The sequence below is a fragment of the Mesoplodon bidens genome (assembly GCF_964165515.1).
Source record: "Mesoplodon bidens genome assembly, contig: HAP1_SCAFFOLD_291, whole genome shotgun sequence".
NCBI classification, from domain to species: domain Eukaryota; kingdom Metazoa; phylum Chordata; class Mammalia; order Artiodactyla; family Ziphiidae; genus Mesoplodon; species Mesoplodon bidens.
In genome coordinates this window covers 236,516-259,975 of record NW_027671677.1, presented here as the reverse complement: position 1 = coordinate 259,975, position 23,460 = coordinate 236,516, and the positions used below count along the sequence as shown (strand labels likewise).

Here is a 23,460-nt window from a genome sequence, read left to right as displayed (position 1 = left end):
TTTCTTCAGAAACCAAGTAACAGACATTTCAATTTCTAACCATCATTAGCATATTTTCATGTACTAATACTCAACATAAAAACACCTTTTAAAATTACAGAAATTTTTACTGTACTTAAGATCAGTTGCACTAACCTGTATTTCATAAACCTTGGGCTACTTTCTTAAAAATGAATTATTATTTTAATATGTTTTTCACTTATTATTCAGAATAATTATTCATATAATTAAATATTTTACAATTAGGTAAGAAAGGTGGAAAATAGTTTTGCTATTCTTGTTCTTTGTTCTCTCTTTTACTTGGTGTGCCTGAGTCAAAATTTTAGAATATTGAAAATTTAATATTTCAAATCCAAACCACATTTAAAGATAATAATAACAACCAGCCAAAACAATTTCGGTCCAGAGCTTCGCATGGTCTGGGGAACAGTTCTCTGAGTGGGCCATTTGGAGTGGGATTTGCCCACCTGCCTCCACTCCTTCTGCCTCATATACTGAAGATAGAGACAAAGAAACCAACTCAAGTCTTTCCAAAGTGTATTTATAAATAGAGAATTTGTAATCAGAAAAACAATAACGATATATAATAGAAGTAACATGATTTTTCAGAACCAGTATCTTGTTCTAAAGCAATATTTAAAAAAGAAGGTAAGGGGCTTCCCTGGTGGCGCAGTGGTTGAGAGTCCGTCTGCCGATGCAGGGGACACGGATTCGTGCCCCCAGTCCGGGGAAATCCCACATGCCGCGGAGCGACTGGGCCCGTGAGCCATGGCCGCTGAGCCTGCGCGTCCGGAGCCTGTGCTCCGCAACGGGAGAGGCCACAACAGTGAGAGGCCAGTGTACCGCAAAAAAAAAAGTAAGAAGTTTAGCTATAAACCCTGGCCCTCTTTTTTATTGATCTCCTATTTTAATTTCTTAAAATAAAATCCATGGCCTTTTGAGTCAAACTGTCTCTTTAATTTCAGATTTAAAGATAACAAATCTCTTTTTAAATGGAATATTGGCACACAGACACCACACAGTCTGGCTTATTACAACTGTTCTCTGTTGGTGAAGTGGCACATTTGCAATCCCCACCATAGCAATCTTCACCATTTCACAGAATATCATTCAATTGTACATCCCTAGGTGAGCAACAAGAATGGGTACTTGAGCTCAGGAGCAAAGCGTTTGTGGGGAAATCCTAGGTCAGAACCCCTAAAAGGGGAGACTAACTTGAGGATGCCCAAATAACCTGAGGTTTACCTTGGCCACCTCCCCTGGCTTTCTGACTGCCTGTGGGAAAAGTCTCTCTGGAAACTCTTTTGAGGTTATTGGGGGAATCCTAGGACAAACACACTGCTTGCTTTTGCAGGAGGACTTGCCCCATACCCTACCCAGCTAGGTGTCTCACAACCTAGCTGGACTAAAAAACCTTCAAGAAAAACGGGATAGACTGACATTTGCATTTCTACTTCCACCTTTCTTATGCACAAAATATGTAGGTAGAGCCCTCTTTCTCACACCCCAATAGATTCTGCTGTCCTTGAAACCCATCTGGTAGCTGCAGTGACTACAATGAAGGGAGTTATCGGAAACCATATTGGTACTGGGCTTAAAGGATTTTTCATGCCATGCATTTTGGGGAAGGACACAGATAACAGTCCAAACGTGGTATAAGGCAATGCCCTTTCTGGGTCCTTGAAAAATCAGTCACGGAACACAGGTGGTGGACAGGAGCTAACAAGAGCTGGTTTGTTAATGAGCACAGCATCCCCGGGGGTGGGGATCAATGAAATGATTGACAAGAGAAGATGGTAAATGAAGGGAGAAGTGGGGACAAGTGCTGCTCAACCCAAGCTGAACTCCAGGAGGTAAATTTCTCCTCTAATTTGAGATTCTTTCTAAAGGTTCAGTATTGAAGTGGATGTTTGACGTTGAAATGTGCAGACCCATTCTGATAACTGGAAAGGGAGGAGGCTGAGGAACGCAAAAGGAGAAGGAAGATTTCCGATTACTTCTCCAGGCTGCTGACAAGAACCTGCTGCTCGCAAACCACAAATTAACCAAGCGAAGGTTGAAGGTAGCAACGTAAAAGTGCAACTCAAATTATTTTACATTCGGAATCCTCTTCAATATCTAAGCGAGTGTAGCACAGCAATGGTTGATTATCTTAAGATTACAGAGGCTGACCGCCTTCTTTGTTTGCCCAGTAACACCGCTCCTCCAATAATCTCAAGCACTTGGCTGATTAACATTTCAATTTCAGTTGTTGCTCCTTTTCCCATTGCAGAAGGCGGCAGGGATATTCCCCTTCTTCCCTCTGTATTACAAACCCCATTACTAACCAAGCAGAAAGCACCGCGCAGTGTGGCCGAGGCTAATAATAGCCGGGCTGCTTACCTTCTCCGGAGGGATCGAATCAGCGCATGTCCCCGGCGCCGGCTGCCCCGGGGCCGCAGTGCCGCCGCGCCGGGTCTGTGTGTGGTCAACTCGGCCGGCCCCCACCCCACCTGCCAGCTGCAGCAGCTGCTCCCGGCGCTGAGCTCCGGCCGCCGGAAGTCATCCCCCGCCCCTGGCCGGATCGCCACATTCCGCGCCAGCCGCGGGGGGAGAGGGGCCTCTCCCGGCTGCGGGCACCGGCTCCTGGAAACTGCGCTCAACGATCGCTACCCTTCCCGGTTGTAGGGTTATTTTCTAGGAATGCTTTTACAGAAGAAGCGTCGCCGGCTGGTGGACCGAGAGAGAAGAGCCAGAGTGACTTTCCCTGCAGAGCGCCTTTCCTCTGAGCGCTCCCCTGTCACTCCCGCGGCATGGACGGCTCCATTCCGCTGTGTGGGTTTTCCACCCTCTTCATCTTCCTTATCTGTATTGTTCATTTCGCTGAATTTGAGTGGGATTAGCTCTTAAGATATCATTCAAACACTCCGAAAATATTTTAAATTGGCGACTAGTTTTTCTAAGCCCCTTGTAGCGAGCTCCACTTCCTCCCTTACACACACACAGTTACTCGCACGTACACACCCAGCCAAACCACTCACAATTAGGAAAGCTGGGACCTCTCGCCCTCTTGCCTACGTAATGAAACAGGAAACTCCCAAAGGAGTGGGGAAGTAGGACCGGCTAGCGAAAGCACTCGAGGAAAGAGAGAGGGGTCGCCCCAAGATTTTGTTGCTGTTTAGTGGTGTCCTTAGTGGACAGATGTTCCCCCTCTAACCCCCTGGCCTCGCCCCAAGTGGAATGGCTGGTCTGGTGACAGCTGTAACATTTGAAAACAAAGAAGCTGAAGCCACATTAACAGATGGCTGCATCTCTTTCTTTCCCGAAGGATTGATCAGAATTGGCTTTAAGAATCATATTAGCATATACGTATATAATAAGCCCTTTCCTTCTCTCTTTAAATTGGCACCAGCTATTAACAGGTTTCTCTCTCTCTCTTTCATCTTCCTCCCTCCCTCCTTCCCTCTCTCCCTCTCCTAAGCTGACCAGATCATCAGTTTCCGGATTTAAGGGGGAAAAAAGGCCAAGGATGTGCTCTCTTTACAGCTGAACCAGGGTTTATTTTCCCAGTGTTGAGCCATTCCCAAGTAGAGAGGCTCTTTGACACTAGGGTTCTCTGTGAGTGAACTTCTCACATTCAGCTTGCTTTTGGAATTGCCCATCACTAGGTCCAGGCCAGTTTTATCCTTGGATTTGTCCAGCAACCTAAACAGTATAATTGCACAAGGCCAAGGCAGTACTTTTACTCTAGGAAGCCTTCCCAACTCTCTGTTTAGCAGTTCCAAAATTAGGAGGTAGTGTAGCAAACAGTTTCAACAAGGCTCAGTAAGAATTCTTGACCCTAGAATGCGGGCTTTTTAAAAGCTGGAACAACCTAATTCATCTCTCTGTGTTTCACTTTCATAAAATTAGACCTCACCAAAGAGCAGGGGATTCTTAATATGTATCAAAGTGTATGTGGAATCTGGATGGGAATATTACATCTTTAATTTCACTAACCTCTAACTGCAATTTAGTATTTAGCATGTCCTTTAAATCTAAATGCAGACAACAAACCACAATAATATTAGGAGTACCTGTGACTATATCCCCAGCAGATATCACAGACAATTTCCTAAGGCAGTTTTATAGATATCTCAAAGTATCACTACTCTGATGTCACAATCAAATCATCATTACCTTTTTTGTTTTATCTAATAGACTATATCTATTTTAGAATGGTTTTAGATATACAGAAAAATTAAGGGGATAATACAGAGTTCTTATATATCTCATTCCCAATTTCCTCTATTATTGACACCGTACACTAGTGTGGTACCTTTTTTACAATTAATGAGCCAATATTAATACAATAATATTAACCAGAGTCTGTACTTTATTCAGATTCCCTTGGCTTTTGCCTAGTGTCCTTAATTCCATTTCAGGCTTCCATCCAGGACACCACATTACATTTAGTTATCAAGCCCCCTTAGGCTCCGCTGGGCTGTGGTAGTTTCTCAGGCTTTTCTTGTTTTTGATAACCTTGACAGTTTATTTATTTATTTATTTATTTATTTATTTATTTATTTATTTATTTATTTATGGCTGTGTTGGGTGTTCGTTGCTGCGCGCAGGCTTTCTCTAGTTGCGGAGAGCGGGGGTTACTCTTCGTTGCAGTGCACTGGCCTCTGATTGAAGTGGCCTCTCTCGCTGTGGAGCACGGGCTGTAGGCGCCCGGGCCTCCGTAGTTGCAGCACATGGGCTCAGTAGTTGTGGCTCACGGGCTTAGTTGCTCCCTGGCATGTGGGATCTTCCCAGGCCAGTGCTCGAACCCGTGTCCCCTGCATTGGCAGGTGGACTCTCAACCACTGCGCCACCAGGGAAGCCCCAACCTTGACGGTTTTGAGGAGCAGTGATCAAGTGTTTTGTAGCATACCTCACTAATGTAAACTGTCCAATGCTTTTCTCATGGTAAGACTGGGATTATGGTTTATTGGGAGGACAACCAGATAAAGTGCCTTTTTTATAACATCTTATCAAGGGTACATGCTATCAACATGATTTGACTGTTGATGTTGACCTTGATAACCTGGCTGAGGTCGTGTCTCAGATTTCTCCACTGAAAAGTCACTCCTCCACCCCTTCCACACTACACTTGTTGGAAGGAAGTCACTATGTGAAGCACAAACCCAAAGAGTGGAGAGTTATGATCCACCTCCTTGAGGACAGAGTATGTACATAAAGTATTTGGAATTCTTCCACGCAGCGTTGTCTATTTCCCCCCAAATATTAATTTATTCAATTATTGATATTTATTTATATCAGTATAGACTCGTGGATATCTATTTTATCCTTTGGGTTATAATCCAATACTACTTTATTTTGTTGTTTGAATTGTTCCAGCTTTGGCCATTGGGAGCTTTTGCTTTTGGCGCCTGTGCTCCTTTGACATACTCCCTTTGGGGTGTGTGAGTTTGTGTGTGTCTGTGTATCTGTGTGTATATGTGTTTAGCATGCATGTTTGTGTGTGTGTTTAACACTTCCTGACTTTCTGGTACCACAAGGTGCTCCAGGCTCATTTTGTGTATTTCCTGCCCCAGTCCTAGAATCAGTCATTTCTCTGAGGAGCCCTGATTCCTTTTATTGGAGAGTCACCTGAAGGGGCCACTGTTCTTACTGCGGCCTCCACGTCCAAGGCCCAGCAGGTGTTCATTCCATTCAGCTGGATATGAACGGGCCTTCTTGTTCTTGGGCCATCATGTCTTGAGCTGATATGGGCTCAGGTCCTTCTCATGGGTGTCGGTGTGGCCGAGAGCCGAGCTGTGAGCACATGGGAGCTGGGGCGGGGATTTGGGGCGGGCAGGGGTCACAGAGAGGGTCCAGGATGCCTTCAAGATGCCTTCCCCCTTCTGAGGCAGCCCCTACCCATGGAGGGCCCAGGAGCTTCCAAGGTGGTGGGTGCTGTTTGCGCGGCCCTGGTTGTCCTGGTGCGGGTGCATCTTGTTGCTAGGGGCTTGTTTAAAAAAGAAATTGACTTGAAAACACAGTGGCTGAGATACTCATTTATTCTTTATGATCACATGGGTGGCTGAGTGAAATTTTTATTTTGGAAGTTCACCAAATGAGTTTGGAGGTTCCTCGGACTTGGAAGTTCATCACTAGGAACCCTCAGTGGCATTTGAAGATGGGGCGGGGCAAGGAGGCATTGGTCCCTTCCTTCTCAAACTTGGAGTAACCATCTCCCTTGCCAAGCACTTGGCTGGGACAGGCCTAGGACCTGCTCAGTGGCAGTGCCTGGCCAGGAGCTGGACGAAGCCTCAGTCAAGGGGCTTCATGAAACTTCTTTGCTCAGGGAACTCTTCCAGCTGAGCACCTGCATGTTTGTAAACTACTTTGGAACAGAGATCCCCTGCACTCCTTGTGTAGCGGGTGTAACTTTGAACAAGGTTAGCCCTGACTGGAGGTGCTATTATACTTAAGCTACAGAGAAGGGGATTTTAATCCTGGGGAGCCTTGCAGCGACTCAGAACCCTCACCTTGTTTAGGCCTCACTGGGCATGGCTCAACAGTGGTGAGGGTGCTTTGTTGCCACAGTGACTTGTAAATGTTGCTGTGGTGATGCTTCTGTGAGGTGATGCTATTGGTACAACCATAATGAATTTGGGATATATGTGCTGTGAGTCATAGGACCATGCTGCAGGGACCACGTGCACATCTTGCTTAGACTGGGTGACCAAGGGCACATGGCTTCCCACTTTTAGAAGGGCCAAAAGTAGCAATGATGGCAAAGCCTGATGGTTAGGATCCCCGTGTATCTATTTATCTCCCCATCTCCTTTGCCCTCAAGGGTCATCCTCCTGTGGGTCGTGGTTAGAACAGTCTTTGAGAAGCTCCAAGTGACACGGAGCCTCTACCCCATGGCTGGTGGCCATGGGCATCTTGGGCAGTCGGGGTGGGCGTCCTTCAGGGTTATTACTGGCCTGGGTAAGGTCACACTAGCGTAAGGTCTTGGGGGGCCTTAGCTGAGGGGAATTGAGATCTTTGCCCTAAAAGGCTCCGGGGTTGGGGGAAGGGTGGATGGACCTAGTTTGGGAAAAGAAACTTTCAAATTGGACATGGGGGTTCTTAAGGTAGCCCTTCCATTCCTCCATGGATCCCCTCCCACGGAGCTTTTAGGGAAGGCTGATTGGACCAGAGAAGTCCAATGGTGTAACCAGCAGGGCTCACCTCTTAAAATTTCCTACATTTCAGGCCTGAGATTCAGGCTGGTCTGAAAGTCTTGGCATCTTTTGGTTAAAGGGATTTTTCCAGCCTTTCTCTGTGCTGAGCCCGGCCCGTGATTATGAAGCCCACCCTGGAGGGAGGCTAGCAATAACATTCCAACTTTACAAGTGAAGGGGGCCAAGTTGTAAAGCGGTGCCATTCCTGCCCGAGTGTTTAAGAGGGTCACAGAGCAGCCCGAGTGAGAGTTGCAGCACGCCGTCTTCACCGGGCCTGCGGTAGCCTGGGCTGCATCACTCGTAAGCACAGGCCAGGAGTTTGGGGTTTCTCCTGATGCCATGACAGGAGACCCTCGCGGTTGGGGTGATTCCACCATTCCGGCAAGAGTAGATGGGGATCTCTCCCACCTTGGGATACCCTTGGAGAAAAGCTAAGTGTGTTCCACCATTGAGAACACAGGTCAGGCTAGCCCAGGCCAGGGTGAGGTTCATCCCCACAACTGGCTGCCATTAAATGCTGGGAATGCCCCCCAAGAGAGGCTGATCAGGGGACCAGCCGGCTGGGCAGAAGTGGGAGTGATACTTGAAGTGGTCTAGGGAGAGGAGGAGGAATGCGAGCAGCATGTGAGGGGTGTGTCCATGATTTCATCTAGAAAAACGGGCTGTGGGAGCTTAGCTCAGGTGTTAATGAAATACCAAACTCATACACCCACCCCCACCCCCGGCCGGTGATGGACACAGGGTCATCTTCGGGGAACTCTTTAACAGCACAGTGATCATTATGGAATTATTTGTGTGTTAGAAACAATGTGACTAGCAAAGCAGTTGAACTGTTTCTTTGGCTAGAGCAAAAGTGAGGAGTGATGTTAGGCTGGGGTGATTGGAGGAAAAGCCCCAAGTGGATGCTAGATTGAGCAGGGGGGCAGGAGCTACACAGGCGGAGCTGGGGTGTGAGCAGTTCAGCCCTGCCCGCCACCCCCCCACCCCCCACCCCCCATGAAGGGGGTTGGAGTCTTGTCTTTGAAATGTCCTTAGATGCTTGTTGCCTGGGAAGGAAGGCGTGGAGACGTGCCAGGTGGGTGACTGGTGTCACTGAGGGCCTTCTTCCTAGACAGGAACTAGGAGCAGCCCCTCGATGGCAGTGAAATGCTTTTCCCCCCACGCGTGTGGAAAGAGGACAGACGGACTTGTAGCAATCTGGTTGAGTTCTTTGAAATTGCCCTTGACCCTTGTGTGTGCACCAGGAAGCCTTTCCTTTCCCTTTGCCAGGCTCCTCTTGCCTTGGTCTCCCCAGCTTCCCAGCCTCCCACCATTCTTTCACTACCCTTTTTCTTCACCCTCACCCCTGCTGACCCAAGTGAACATTGGTGCTATGTCTGTGTAGATGGCAGTTGGGGGCTATTTGGTCTGTTGATGACATCAGCCTTTTTTGTTGACTAGCAGCTGTTTCCATAGTCATTTGTAGCTCTGCCCTGATTGGTTGGATCTTACTGTGAGGTCACTCACCCCCACCTTGTAGCTCTGCCCTGATTGGTTGGATCTTACTGTGAGGTCACTCACCCCCCCTTTAAAAGTAAGCCACCTTGGAGAGTTAAGCAGTTAGGGAGTGATCTCACATGCCTATAGACGGATGGTGTAGATGCCTCACCTTGACCCTTGAAGGATGGATTGTGAGTGGGCTACGCACCTCATTTTCTGCTTTCTTTGCTGGTTGTGTTCAGCTGTCCTTCCTTTGGGACGTCTTTCTGAGGGTTTTGTGCTTCCGGCGTGTGAGGCCCCTGGTCTCCAAAGGGGGGTGGTCTGTTGGTAGCAGATTGCCTTGGGCGTGGGGGTCCTGCCTGCTCCTGGTGACCTTTGTTCCCTCCTTTCCGGGTTGTCTCCCCTCCCCTAGGGGAGTGTTTTGATGGAAGCAAACCTGACCGCTTTGAAGCCCCAGAAGACAGTGATCTTCCTGAGGACATGGACACGGAGCCCCCCAGAGAGTTCCCCGCCGACCAGGCGGCCCCGGACGCGTCACGCAGCCCCACCCTCCGGCTGAACAGAAAGCGCAAGGTCTCTGGCGATAGGAACCACACTGAGACCACTGTGCTCCCGGAGGACTCTCTGATGAAAGCCAAGCGGAGACGGGTCTCCAAAGGTGAGCTCGGTTTGGCTTCGGGCCTGCAGGGCACCCTACGGAAGTCCTGGAGCGGAGCAGTGGAAAGTTCCAGTCCCACCCTGGATCCCTGGGGGGAGCCACTCACACCTCCCCACCCCCCACCCCCATCCCACCCCCCACCCCCCCAAAGCCAGGTGGCGGGGCTGGAGCCCAAAGGTGGCCAAAGGCAAATAGGCCCCCTCCCGAGACTTGGTGACAAGTTCCAGCCAACACAGTGACCACACCCCTCCCCTCCCCCACCCCTGTTAGTGATGTGTAAGACAGTTTGTTCCCCCCCCCGCCCTTGGGGGCTTCTTCATTAATTTGTAGTTATTTCTCCATTAGCTGACTGGCCTGAGAGGGAAATGACAAACAGTTCCTCTAACCACTTAGAAGAGCCACATTATAGTGAGCTGACCAACCTGAGGTGTGCATTGAATTAACAGGGCTCCATCCCAGAAAGCAGCGCCGCTTGCTGCACCTTAGAGGACGGCGGGAGCAGAGAGCAAACCTGGCCGGCAGGGCAGGAAGGAAGTGACCCAGGCGGTTCAGCCTGCGGTCACCCCCCAGGGCAATAGCATCTCCGAAGAGAAACCTGGCAGGAAAAGGGCAGAGGCCAAAAGCAACAGCAGCTGGTTGGAGGAGTCCCTTAAATGCAGTGACAATGAACAAGGTACGCACGGGGCGGGGGGCGCTCCTGGAGGGTGGATCACCCGCCCTCTGTGGGAAACGGCCCTGGAGGGGACCTGAGCGCCATCCAAGTTGACAAGAGTAGCGTGTGGCGAGCGGGGAGTTTTCTTCCTGAGGTCCTTTCAGCCTGCACACTTCCTTATGGAATGGACAGTGAGGCGGGAGCTCGACTTCCTGGGCTGCTCCTCATCACCCAGCCCGCGGCTGGGCAGGAAGGGAAGTCTTGGGTGACCCCGGGCGCTTGTCAGTGCCCTCATTCCAGCCTCAGGCTGTCCCCAGTCGCCCTGTCCCGAGCACCCAGGCCCCCCACGGGTGGGGACGGGAGCGCACGAAGGGCTGGCTTCTGCCCTCTCTTGCGGCCCTTTGAAGCGACTTGCCATTTGGCGTTTCGTGGGTTAGCCTATTTGCCGGTTGAATGTGGGATGATTAAAATAGTAGTGCTTTGAAAACATAATTGGTATATCTTTAAAAACTGAAGCTGCTCCAACGATCAGTGCTAACAATGGGCTTTTCTCTCCTCACCGGCTACAACTGTGTAACGCCCGCTGCTTCTCCCCCTGACAGATGTGCTGTGCATGGACGAAGAAATGGATCGGCAGCCTTCGCCCCTGCCGCAGAAATACACTGACAACAGCGAGAAACCATCCGGGAAGCGACCGTGCAAAACCAAGCATTTGATCCCTCAGGAGCCCAGGCGGGGCTTGCCGCTGCCAGGGGACTCCTAGGTGGACAATGCGGATGGCAAGGTACCTCTTGCCCCTGGCTCTCCCCCGCCCCCCGGGCCCGTGCAGGCACATCCCGCCTGCCTGCTTCTCTGCTTCTGGGGACAAAGCTTTCCTTTTCCTGAACCCCTCCCCCCAAAACGTCCCTGCCCCTTCCTAGGGGACGTGTCTCCTGGGTGGTGGTGAAGTTTCCAGCGAGTAAAAATGCAACCCCTTCCTCGCGCCCCGCCTCCCCCAGACAGAGAGGAGGAAAAGTGCTTTCCTCCACTCAGGTTTGTAACTCAGGGAGGAGGCGAACCAGCCGGGTGGAGGAAGGACAGCCTGAAATGTGTGCGCTGCCTGGTTTCGTGATAGGTGACCGTCCGGAGATTTTGAAAGCGGCCTGAGCCCAGTTCTGACTATGATCTTTCGCCGGCCAAGCAGGACCAGAAGCCCTTGGACCGTTTGCAGCAACTGTTACCATCTTCCCAGGCCTCGCAGCTGACATGCTCAAGCTCCCCTCCAGAGACCACCCAGTCCCGCCCGATGCCACCAGAAGCGCGGAGACTTATTGTCAATAAGAACGCAGGCGAGACCCTCCTACAGCAGGCCTCCCGGCTTGGCTACGAGGTGAGCATCCTTGTGGGTGCCCCGGATCAGGATCCGCTGGCTGCTGCTCCTTGGGTGGGGGACACACTGGCTGGGGATGGGGGGCGGGTCTCAGAGCCCAGCCCCCTCCACGTGGCGGGCTGGGCTGGGTGTTCCAGCAGGGTGTTTGCGTTGGCCCTGCTCACACTGCGGGCTCTTTGGTGGCTTGTTCAGTCGTGGTGTGAAAAGAAAGGCAGGCCTCTCTGATGTTCCGTTCCCGTTCAGGCAGGCAGGCTGCTTCGGCCAGTCTGGCTCACTTATCTCTGATATAAAATCTGACCTAACCCAGGGCTTGGCGACCAGGGGAATTTTAATGAGCCCTTTTGGATTCTGAATAGCAAGAAGGAGAGTAGGAGAGTAGTTATTAGCTCTACTAACTTGTGCTGTTTGGGGCAGAGTGATGCCCCTGTGGGGTAGCGGGTGGGAAGTGTCTGTGCAGAGTAGGGGTGGGAGTGGGGCAGACCTGAGCAGTCTCTTTCTGAGAGGGCACGGGAGCCGAGGGTTGATGGGCGGGGAGCAGTGGTTGAGCCTTGCACAAAACTCCCTGTCCACACTGCTGTATCCCAACCCAGCACGGCTGATGACAGTGATGGCCTCTATTGCTAGAGCAACATAGAAAGATAGCTGATATCTGCCTAAGCCCGTGTGATCTGTAGTAACTCCTTTCACCCTGTTAACATCTTCACTTGGGAGTAACGCGTACTAGCCCACTCTTGGATGAGGAAACTGAGCCTCAGAGGGGTTAGCTGATACCCGTACAGGTAGCAATCCAGCAGTGCTCCAGAGCCCACCACGCTCCTCAGCAAGACTGGCTCACACTGGAATTGCCCTTTTGACAGTTCAAAACCTCTGTGAGACAGATGACTCTCTCTGCCCTGTGCAGTTCCCCCACCATACTTGTCAGTAGCAATTGTGATGTAATAGCCCACAGGGCAAAGGCATTTTTCTGTGCTGGCATCAGCCCTCTGGGAGTTGAATCGTGACAGTAAAACGCGGTGCAGCAGGCTGAGCGTGGAGGTGTGGCTGAGCACTGGGGTGGCAGGACCCAGGCTGGCCCGGAGCCCTGGCGCCCACACCCTCAGCCAGCTCTGTGCCCCTCTCCCCCGTCTCCCGTCGTGTCCCCCCACCCCGGTCCATAGTGCCGTGAGCCCTTGGAAGTGTGCCTGCCTTGGCCCTAAGGCATGACTCTGGGTGAGTAGTTGGAAGCACTAGGGCTATGCTTAGTTTGGGGTGTTTTTTTGTTGTTGTTGTGGGTTGAATGTGCTGTTGTTTCTATCTACACGTCTCTTGGAGACCTGTCCATTAGCTAGAGAGCACTTTCTGGTAGTTAGCGCAGTTACTTGCAGGTGAAGTCCAAGGAGCACCCAGTTGGTTTCCCAAGAGCTGAGAGCGGGCGCCTAGGAGGACAGAGCAGATGTTGCACATAGTGTTGAGCTAGACCCCCCGTGGTTGAGAAAATAGTCTCCTTGCTTCCAGAAAACACTGGAGGTGGGGGGGAGACCCCTAACCCCAACTTTTGGGTTAGGGTTGAGAAAGTAGACTCCCGCTTCCAGCAAATGCTGAAGATGGGGGGGCGGGGTGCTGCTGCACCCACCGTGGAGGGCGGGGCTCCGAGCCCCACCTGTGAATTTGGCATCATTTCCAGCAGTCTCCCTTTGGGACCAGAGACGTCAAAAGACCCTCGTTGGTCCTCTAAGACAGTTTCCATTTTGGTTTGGTGGCTCTGAGGCCTGGACCAAGGGGCACTTGATCCATACTTTTTTAGGTTACCTGGCCTTTGATTGCACAGGAAGCCTTGGGAATGTTTACGGTGGGATTTGTTTTTTTCTTCAAATGTAAATTTCAATATGTAGATTCCACACATCACCAGTGTTGATGCTGAACATTGTGACAAGTAGACGAACGCTTTCAACTTTGAATCCAACTTTCTGGGATTTCTCTGGGCAGAATTTTAAATGTTGGGATGAAGGCCCAGTTGGGAGATGTGGCAGCTTCAACCTTTTCAAATTGAAGGACAGTTTGCTTAAGCAGATAAGGCTGTGGTTTGGGAGGGTTTTCCTGAAGTTTTGTCTTCAGCATTCTTGGTTATTTTCTTCTGCTTAGCCAAAGATACCATGTGCAGTATAAAGGCTGTCTGAGCTTTATGTCATGATAATCTGGTTCTGGAAGTTTAGAAACACACTCTGGCTTCAGATCCGCGTTAAATAGATCACTTGCGTGGCCAAAGACCTCAAACCTTTCCCTCCTGGGAAAAAGGCTTCTATTTCTTAGGCTAAAACGCTAGTGTGCAACCACATGCTTGTGCCTTTAGCGGTGATGGTTAAATTTTCTATGAATTGAATAAGTCATGTTTTTTAAAAAGTTAATGAGGCATTTAATTAACTCACAACGTCGGGCTTATGGCCTTTATGGTTACATTTTGCGGGTAATGGCATTCGGTTTATAGCCGCTGAACAGAGAGCTGTCCGACAAAAGCAGTTTGACTTTGCTTGGGAATGGCTGGGCTGCCCTTCAGACACTCCCGTTTATTTCTAGCGGAGAAAATAAACCAAGGAATGTGTTGCGTCGACAGACTCGCCCCGCCTCTACACCTTTCAGTTAGAAAAAGTGTTGGTGGCGATGGTTGCCATCCATTTAGAGGCCATCACCCTCCTAGCTAGGAGAGTGTAGTTAGCCCACTTGACCCCCAACAGAGAAGGCCTGTGGGATGCTCGTCACAGCTGGATTGCATCCCTCTAACTGGGGCCCTCTTGGGCCCTTTGAATCTTCCCAGCTGACCAGGTACCAAAGACCTGAGTTATAGGTCTAGTACTTCATGTTAATTGAACTTGGGGTTTAATATCTCTGGGCCTCAGTTTCCAAGTGTTGAATGAGGATGGTACTACCTTCCTTTCCTGGTAGCTCCTGGGTTCCTGTGGGTGACAAAAGACGTCCTCATCTGGGGAAATGAGAAGCACTGTGTAAATAGTGGGATCAACGTGGTTGAGTTAGGACAGCCCGTGGCAAAAAGTCTGACCTGGCCGTGGGGCTACTGCTGCCTTTGCTGCCATCTTCCAGGAGAAGAGAGTTGACTTACCCATCAGCTTGGACGGCCTTTCATTTCTAGGTACCCTTGAATCTGCCCTAGTAGTGATGAAGGTTTCCAGTTGAAGGCCATGATTGTCACAGTAAATAAACCCTGGGTTGAGTAAAGTGATGTGTGCACAGCAGTTGGTGGCGTTCAGACCTGATCCCAGAGCCACGTGACAGGGCCTCTCCCTGGCTGGGGCACACAACTCATTAGCTTGCAGCCGTCCACTCAAGTCTGGCTAGTGAGGGCCTGCTAAAAGAGCAGCAGCTTCATGCGGTATCCTGGATACCAGGGCTCGGGGCAGGTGGCCTGGGAGCCCAGAGGATTGTGGGCTTTCTGGCAGGTTGGGATGTAAACGGAGAAGTGCATTCGTGGGCGTGCCTTTTCTCTTCCTCCTCTTGTTTTGGAAGGGAGCTGCTGCAGTGACCTGAAGTAACAGGGCACCGATGGCCAGGTTTACCAGCATGCCCCATTGGGTTCACGTGGTAAGCAAATGGAACATTCTAGTTCGCTCCCAAGTGAGTGGTCACCTTTGATTGGCGTGTCCTCCAAAGGGCATAAAAGGTTTTACAGAACCCATCTCGCACTTATGGGCGGCTAGAATGACCCCCGTTTTAGGTTTAACAGATGAGTTACCTGAGAGATGTCACAAGGAGGCCTGTTCTGACCCCATCCCATCCCCCCTTACCCAGCAGACCATGTGTTGGGCCACATGCACGTTCTGCCTACTCCCAGCTCTCAGAACCTGACGGCTCTCTGCTGGGCACGACTTACCCAGTATAAACAGTATAACGTGTTTTCTGGTGGCAAATGCTTTCGATGTGTCTGAAAACTTTCTTAAGGTAATAAAACATTGAATAAGTTCCTGCTCTGCTTACTGGGAGTGGTTCATATTAATATTTTAACAAGCCAAAGAAATAAGGTTAATAACAGTGATTCTAATGCACAGTGTTGACACAGAACATCTCCGGAGGTGGGGGTGAACGTTTTATTTGATTCTTGAAATGTGGAGGTTGCAGCCTGTGGTGTATCAGGTTCCTGTCATTAACTTGGGGCAGAATCAGTCTAAAATTTTCATATTTACTCGAGAGGGTGGAGGGAGGCAAAATAGAGGGTGGGGTTATTGGAGGCATTTTGTGTCATTCCTCGAGGATGGAGGGAGAGAGCTTCTCTTTAACTCCACTTAACATACAGACAAGAGCATCTGAGGCCCAGGTTCTTATTTGGGGTCTTAACAGGGGGCGCAAGGATGTAGCTGACCTGGGTGTCCCTGCTTCTCTAAGCTGGGGAATGTTCTCCGGCTGATTTAAGCTCTCTTTAAGTGTTGGTCATCCATACTTTTATCTAAACTTGTGTTATCGTCCACTGCCACCGACTGAACAGACCCATCAAGTGAGAATGGTCTGTGCTTGGCAATGTGTCATCTAAGATGTTAGCAGCCGTGACACCTCTGTACTGGTCACGTCGGCCCCTGGGCTGAGGGCTTTCATCGCTATCCGAATGCGTCCTCTCAGCAGCCCTGTGGAAGCTTGGAGAAGTTCAAGGGTAACTTGCCCATGGCCAGGCCACTGGTGCAGCAGAGCCTTAGACAACACTGTCTGCATCTCCAAGCCCTTCTCACGCACTCTCGCCCACCACCAGGATGCCTGCCGCCTGCCCGCGCCATGGTGGGCTTTTGGCCCCAAGGATGTATGCCTTTGAAAGTGGGCACCGGCAAGCTATGGGGAGGTCACCCTTACAAGGTTCACTGTATGGTTGTCTGATGGTATCTCCTCTCCTCTCCTCTCCTCTCCCCGTAGGAAGCGGTCTTGTACTGCCTGGAGAACAAGATTTGTGATGTGAACCACCGCGACAACGCGGGTTACTGTCCCTGCACGAGGCTTGTGCAAGAGGTTGGCTCAACATCGTACGACACCTCCTTGAATATGGCGCCGATGTCAACTGCAGTGCCCAGGATGGAACCGGGTCAGTGGCGGTCGTGCTCTTGGCCTGGCCCTGCTGGGGCATAGGCAGTGGTTCTCAGGGTGTGCGGGGAACCCCAGAAGGAAAGATGGAGAGTGAGTGCCATGTAAGCACACTGGTGGCGGAGTCCTCTAGAATGGAATCGGACAGATCTTTCTGGCAAATTTACATAGAACTTTAAAACTCTGTGACACTCTTATGGACAGAGGTCCCTGAAAATGTTGAGCCTGCATGAATAATCAGGGGTGTTCTCTTTTAAGACCCTGGACTCTTCACCAGCGTCTGTTGAATCTCACTCTTGAACATATATGTGAGTTGAAAGTTGCAGGAGTACAGACAGGTCCAGTGGCAACTGGCTTGATAGGACCTGCCGTGTCCACCCACATCCCTGGGCCTGGCCCCCACTCTGTCCTTGACCTCGGTTTATTGTCCAGAGGCCCAGGTCTGAGTCAGCCCAAACATCTTCCTGGTTGTACCTGGGATGCCACCACGAGGCAGGGCACTGGGGCTTTCCTGACAGTCATAAAATGAGCAAAACCGTAAGGTATTTGGTGGTTCTTGGTTTCCAAATCGCATCCTTTCTGGATGGGACTGCGGACAGTGTTCCTGACTCCAGCGGACACGGGCAGGAGGACTCTGTATCCTCCTGAGAACTCGCCCTGCCTGTCGACTGCTTCTGGGCGAGAGAGTTGATCACTCATCTCCAAGTTGGTTTCAGGAGAGGTTCCACTTTGCCCCTAGTTTCTTTTACAAACTGCACTTTTTGGGTTTTGTTTGTAATGGTATAACAATGGCTTGTCGTATCTGCTTCCGTGGTGCTGGGGTTCTTCCCCCCACCCCGCCGTATGTTACCTTCATACAGTCTGTCACTATTTAAGTTCATTGGAAACGTTTTCATCATGGCCTGAGTTCTTCCTTGGGCCATGCATTAAGAGAGATTTGCATTGAAGAATTAGGCCTGAGATGGTCCCTTCACCTGTCCCGTAAAGGGTTATGTGTTGAAATAACAGAGTAATTTGTCGCAGCGACCGTACACTCACCTCCTTGGTGAAATAGCGCGCCTACGAGGCTTGGCCGCACACGCTCGATTTTGCCCCGTGTCCTTAGAAGCAAGCGTCGCGTGCACGGGTGTAATCCCCCGCACCTCTCCTAGGCCTCTCCACGATGCTGTCAAGAATGATCATCTCGAAACTGTCCGCTTGCTCCTCTCCTACGGTGCTGATCCTACCCTGGCTACGTACTCAGGTAGAACCATCAAGAAAGTGAACCACAGCGAACTTCTGGAGAAGTTCTTAACAGGTACGGCAGAGGTCAAGACACGGTCTTGTTCAAGCATCTAGACGGTGACTTCACAGCCTTTCACCTGGGTTCCCCCTACCCCCACCCCCCATTTACTCTATGTGACCCTTTACTGGGAAAAGCGGCCCAATGTTAGTCTGTCAAAGAAGAGATACATATTTTGAGTTTTGCGAGGTGGGGGGCTGGAAAACTCTTAGCTAGCCAGGCTAGCTTTTGTTTGGCAGGCTGGGGCGGTGAGGCGGGCAGTCCCTCAGGAAGGCGGGTGGACGCGTGGGGAGGTTTCAGTCAGATACCTGGAGGCGTGTACAGTGGGACTTGTCAGGAGGTGACACCAGCCCCAGCGTGAGATGTTCCCGAACTCCAGCAGCATTTGCCTCTTACCAGCAGGCGTTATCTTGTTTCTCTCTCTCTCTCTCTCTCTCTCTCTCCCCCTCTCTCTGCAGACTGTTGAAATAACCTGCAGGCTCCTGACGATGGTAACCCCGGTTGCTCTTCGGAGTTCTCTGGCAGCTCTGTGTGTGGTGAGCAGCCTTGTTCGTTTCAGTTGGGCTTGTGGGGGTGGGGGTAGGGGTGGGGGTGGTGCTGTGAGCAGGGCTTGCTTGGGAAAGAATTTTTCCAGGGTCCTTTTTGGAGAACAGCTGGAATCTTGCTCCAGCTTACTGACCTCTCTCTTGTTTGCCCCCCCCGGTTAGAACCAGATGATGAAAGTGGTTACGATGTTTTAGCAAATCCCCCAGGACAGGAGGACCAGGATGACAGCAACGAGGCCTATGGTAACCTATTGGAGTTTGAATTTTCCGAAGACCCCGTTTTGCCGTGTTATAACGTCCAGGTGTCCGTCGCTCAGGGGTGAGCGTGGCCAGCGTGTGGTCGAGAGCCAGCCCAGCTGCTCTGTGGGGTGGCAGGAGTTAGAAATCCCCTTCAGCAGATGAGGGTGGCTGGGTTGGGGGGTGAGTGAATTCCTCACCAAGTGTCCACCGACCTCACATAATGCAGTGGAACTTTTCCAGAAAAGTTTGGGGGGTGGGAGGGCTCCCCAGCCAACTGCCCTCATTGGAACACACCCCTAGAGCCCAAAGGACACGGGAGTCAGCGACTGCAATTGCACAGTTTCAGTCAGTAAAGTCTTGGGGAAGGGATCCTCCCCAAACGGCTACCATAGGGGCCTTCCAAGGCGCGTGAGGTCCACGGGACAATACTGATGTGTACCTTCTTCTCGTATAAGATTAGAGAAAGCCGTATGTGGCACCTGGGATCTTATGTGTCTTCAGATTTGCTTAGATCGAGTCTTGTCCCCACAGTCGGGCCACTGTGCCCCATGACCAACCCTTCGGAGTGAACACATCAGGAGACCTTGCTCTGCTGTGTGTTGACCCCGGTGCTTAAGGAGTAGCATCCTCCTTGGACTCTGAGGCTGGGACCGTGTCTGCCTTTGTGGTGACATTCTATTCGGGATAGAGATGATAAAGCGTGGCAGGGTATCAGGAAGGATTGTACCACCTCCCTTCTCGAAAAAGCCTCACTCCCGGCAGCATTGAGGGGCGGGTTGGAGGTGTGGGAAAGGCAAGGAAAGCCAGGTGACCTCGAGTGTTTCTCATGCTCTCTCCGTGAGGGCCGGAGGAGAGGAGAGGTCAAAGAGGTGTTTGCCATCTCCCTTGGGTTGGCATACAGACTGGTTTTCCCCAGTGACTAGAACGGGGTGCACTTACTTGGAGAGGGGTGACCTGAGTTGTGGCCAGAGCCAAGGCAGCACTGGGGTGGCCTGCAACGAGGCTGGTTCAGGGGCGCTGCTCCTGCTTTTGTCTAAGTTGGCTGATCCGCCCTAGGTGGTCTCTTAACACATGCACATGAGTCCAGAGTTACCCCGCTAGAAGTAGATCTTCCGGGCTTCCCTGGTGGCACAGTGGTTAAGAATCCGCCTGCCAGTTCAGGGGACACAGGTTCGAGCCCTGGTCCGGGAAGATCCCACATGCCACAGAGCAACTAAGACCGTGCGCCACAGCTAATGAGCCTGCGCTCTAGAGCCCGCGAGCCACAACTAGAGAAAGCCCGTGCACAGCAACAGGCCCAATGCAGCCAAAAATAAATAAATAAATAAAATTTAAAAAGAAAAAGAAGAAGTAGATCTTCTAAGGACAGTGAGAAGTGGGGTGGGGGTGGGGTAATCAAAGTGGAAGGAGCAGGCCCTTTCACCGCCAGGAGACGGGTAGTTCATAGTTGGGAGCGCCTCTAATTTTGCCGGAAACTCAAACCACTGTCCTTTCTCTGGTGTAGGCCTCGTAACTGGCTGTTGCTCTCAGACCTGCTCAAGAAACTGCAAATGTCCTCCTGCATATTCCGCTGCAATTTTCCAAATGTGGAAATTGTCACCATCGCGGAGGCCGAGTTCTACCGGCAAGTGTCAGCAAGTCTCTTATTCTGTTGCCCCAAAGACCTGGAGTCCTTTAATCCGGAAAGTAAGGCGCTCTTAGATGTGGTGGAGTTCACGAACGAGCTTCAGACTCTGCTGGGCTCATCCGTGGAGTGGATCCTCCCCAGAAACCTGGACTCAGATGACGCCTGGTGAGCTCGCCGTGGCCCGCCGTGTACAGTGTGTCATGGTGTTAATCCTTGTGCATATGTGTCCTAATACGACTATTTCTGTAAAGAAAGGACACTATGAGACACGACTCCAGTCGGAAGGACTTCGAAACATGTTTTTTTCTTTTTAAACTTTTAAGTCAGTTTTTATGAAGTTGTTAATAAAGTTTCTTTACTTTTCAATGTACACATGCTTTGGAATATGTTTGTTTTTACTCGGAACAATTGTTTCTTTTCTTTTTTAAGGAGAAAAAAAAAAAAGGCAAAGGAGCTCCACACTTTGACTTAATTTCATACAAAGCTCCGACGACAGAGGCCATAACTGTTGAGAGTTGCTTTTGGGGCAAATTAAACCAGTAAAATTTTAAACTCTTCCTCCATATTAAAGGGATTGAATAAATTGGCCACTTCGGTGCACCTGTGTCCTGCGAATTGTCCAACTGGAGATGGAGGTTTAGGAAGTGAGTTTCAGTCTTGTTTAAGTCTCTTCCCATCAGACTGGTCTCGTGATTTCCTACACACCATGTTACTTCCTGTCTACCTTTCCTTGGTGTTGTTCATGCCTGGATTGTCTCCTGTACCTGCTCAAACCTTGGTCCATTCTCATTTGTACCATGGAAGTTTGTCATGCTGGATACTGTCAGAACTAATTTTACTTAAGTTTGCGTTAAGGTGCAAAGCACACCTTTTGTATATTTTCTGTTTTTTGTGTTTGTCTATATTTTACGGTTTCGCTTCAAGAAATATTATGGGAAGGGAAATAGCAAGATGTAAAGAGCAAAAAAGTCATCATTCTCTTTCAATTGTTAGAACATCTATCTGCAATCATAATTATGATGCACTGTGGTATGTGTTAAAATAGTAAATACATGTAACGTCCCGTAGGAGCAGCAAACTCTGGTGTTGGTGAGGGTGTGTCATGGAAGTAATCACAAAGCAGGTGACTGTTGGTTGGGGTCCTGAAACATTAGTGTGCCTTCCCTGTGTCCAGTAGTGGTCTGGAGGGGTCAGGAAGCCTGCCTTTGAACTTGAGGGAACAGAGAGTTTGAGGTCCTCTCTCTTCTATTGCTCTAGTACACTGCATAGCAGCAGTATACTGGGTTTACAGTTGACGTTTAAATCGCTGATTGATCATTAAGATTGGGATGTATCTTTGGAAATGAAAATAGGAAGAATCGTATGCTTTTTCTTTTTTTTCCTATATCTGAAAATGTATGTAGTACTTTGCTGAGTGGTTGGGAATAAAGTTTGCAGTATTCAGTGTATTCAGTTTTAGTATCTAAATAGAATTAAACTGTTGCTGTAAAGTGGAATAGCACTTTGTTACTGACAAGTTTTAGAATGCATCTGTTCGTCAATTACCTGTTTGGGAAGATTGTAGTTAATGATTTTGAGAATGTGGCTATAAACCTCCAACTGATTCAAGAAAAGCAAATAAGTCAAGATTGACAAATGTATAGGCTCTTCATCTTATTGTGTGTGTGGGTTTTTTTTGTTTCCTTTTAGTTATTTGTCAAGGTATAAAGAATTCTATCACACTTAAGACAAGTTAAGTAAACGTCACGGGGTGTATTCTGACATGGCATGGAGCAGATCACATGGCCTAGATCTTAAAGGTGATTTTATGTTTAAACTTTCATGAAAACATATGTGATTGAAACACATTAATATATTGATACAGAGGGCAGTTAATTTTTGTCTTTTTTTGTGTGTGTGTGTGGTACTGTTGTGGCCTCTCCCGTTGCGGAGCACAGGCTCTGGACGCGCAGGCTCAGCGGCCATGGCTCACGGACCTAGCCACTCCGCGGCATGTGGGATCTTCCCGGACCGGGGCACGAACCCATGTCCCCTGCATTGGCAGGCGGACTCTCAACCACTGCGCCACCAGGGAAGCCCTAATTTTTGCCTTTTGATACATGTGAGCGCAGCTTTCATTTTGCTGAAAGAATATGACCAGTTTTCAGTTTGGGATTCTACCATTTAGTAAAGATAGTCCACTTAATTTTAGAAATAAGAGATTTAATATATAATACCTAATAATACTTTTATGTATTATTTTACTGAAAACATTTATTGTAATACTGTGAAGAAACTATGCCATTCTAGTCTTCAAGACTTAAATGAATCAAGTGTTTATTAGCTGTTGTAGTTTTTAAACTAATAAAAGTCAGTACATCAGCAATTTGTAAATACAGTTTTTAAAATAATGCCTTAACAACTTTACAGTGGTTATAATGACTGTATTTAGGCCTAAAGTTAGTTAATAATTTGACATGAAGGCTTTTTAATAGTTTGATGGTGCAGATCAGGGATAGGTAAACTCTGGCTGGTGGGCCAGATGCAGCCCGTCGCCTGGCTTTGTAAAGGAAGTTTTTCTGGAACATAGTCGCACCCATTGTTTACATGGTAGTTATGGCTCCTTTCACCCTACACCAGTGGGGCCGAGTAGTTGCAACAGAAACTGTATAGCCCACAAATCTGGAAATGTTTAAATTTAGATTTTAAAAATTGAAAACTTCTTTGAGCCTATACAGGGCAAGTGCATTGACCCCTGAGGTAGAAAACAGTCAGGAACTTGGGTGCGGAAGCCAAATGGCCTAGGTTCAAATTCCCTTTCTCCCATTTGATAGCTAGTGACCATGGGCAAATCACTTAACCTCTATGCCTCCTTATGAGGTTTAAATGCACTTATTTGTATAAATAGTGCCTAGCACATACTAAGCGCTGTGTAAGTGATTGCTGTTGTTTCTGCTTGGAGCTTTAATAAGTTATTGTTAATAGAAAAATGACACTAATGATTTTCCTTTTAGAGTAACAAAGGCAGTTTGAGTCTTTTACTTTTTCTGGAATGTAATAAGACTTTTTTCATTGACAGTCAGTGTTCCCTGTTACCAAAATTTACTTTATGAATATAAAGAATTGAATGTCTTCAAGAGAGTACTTTTGCTTAAATGTCAAACCATTATTTTCCCAAGGCACATCAAACTGGCTCTGCATAGTCCAGGCCTCTAAAGCTTGTGTGCACACCCTAGGTAGCATGTGAGATACATTTTGTAAATATAGTTTTTAAAATAATGCTTGCGACTTCCCTGGCGGTCCAGCAGTTAACACTATGTGCTCCCAATGTAGGGGGCTTGGGTTCGATCCCTGCTCAAGGAACTAGATCCCACGTGCCTGCCATAACTAAGAGCCCAC

The 23,460-nt window shown here is 49.3% G+C and overlaps 1 protein-coding gene, 1 long non-coding RNA gene and 1 pseudogene across 4 annotated transcripts in view; 2 read left to right on the top strand and 1 right to left on the bottom strand.

Moving 5' to 3' along the window:
• The window catches only part of LOC308611208, a 96,950-nt gene extending 94,102 nt beyond the window's left edge, over positions 1-2,848 (bottom strand). Inside the window, exon 1 of one of the 2 annotated variants that reach the window (XR_014014791.1) lies at positions 2,383-2,848. This is a non-coding gene — a long non-coding RNA (uncharacterized lncRNA). The remainder of the gene's footprint in view (positions 1-2,382) is intronic. The other variant, XR_014014792.1, reaches the window with a different exon arrangement.
• Positions 1-23,460, top strand: part of LOC308611204 (centrosomal protein of 78 kDa-like) — a 178,156-nt pseudogene that overhangs the window by 130,164 nt on the left and 24,532 nt on the right. The window contains exon 3 of the transcript in view: positions 21,820-21,881. The product of the transcript in view is annotated as a centrosomal protein of 78 kDa-like (transcript). The remainder of the gene's footprint in view (positions 1-21,819; positions 21,882-23,460) is intronic.
• On the top strand, positions 9,136-18,210 carry LOC308611201 (uncharacterized protein). The gene is made up of 7 exons (XM_081260079.1): positions 9,136-9,315; positions 9,762-9,988; positions 10,570-10,751; positions 11,082-11,336; positions 16,224-16,389; positions 17,540-17,685; positions 18,129-18,210. The coding sequence occupies exons 4-6, from the start codon at positions 11,253-11,255 to the stop codon at positions 17,650-17,652; spliced, it is 363 nt and encodes a 120-aa protein (XP_081116205.1). The 5' UTR covers positions 9,136-9,315; positions 9,762-9,988; positions 10,570-10,751; positions 11,082-11,252; the 3' UTR covers positions 17,653-17,685; positions 18,129-18,210.

Excerpts from the sequence above, each read along its gene's own strand:
- LOC308611201 (XM_081260079.1), top strand. The coding sequence starts at position 11,253 with ATGCCACCAGAAGCGCGGAGACTTATTGTCAATAAGAACGCAGGCGAG. Across the intron at positions 11,337-16,223 it reads CCTCCCGGCTTGGCTACGAG|GAAGCGGTCTTGTACTGCCT; the intron begins GTGAGCATCCTT and ends CTCTCCCCGTAG. Across the intron at positions 16,390-17,539 it reads AGTGCCCAGGATGGAACCGG|GCCTCTCCACGATGCTGTCA; the intron begins GTCAGTGGCGGT and ends CACCTCTCCTAG.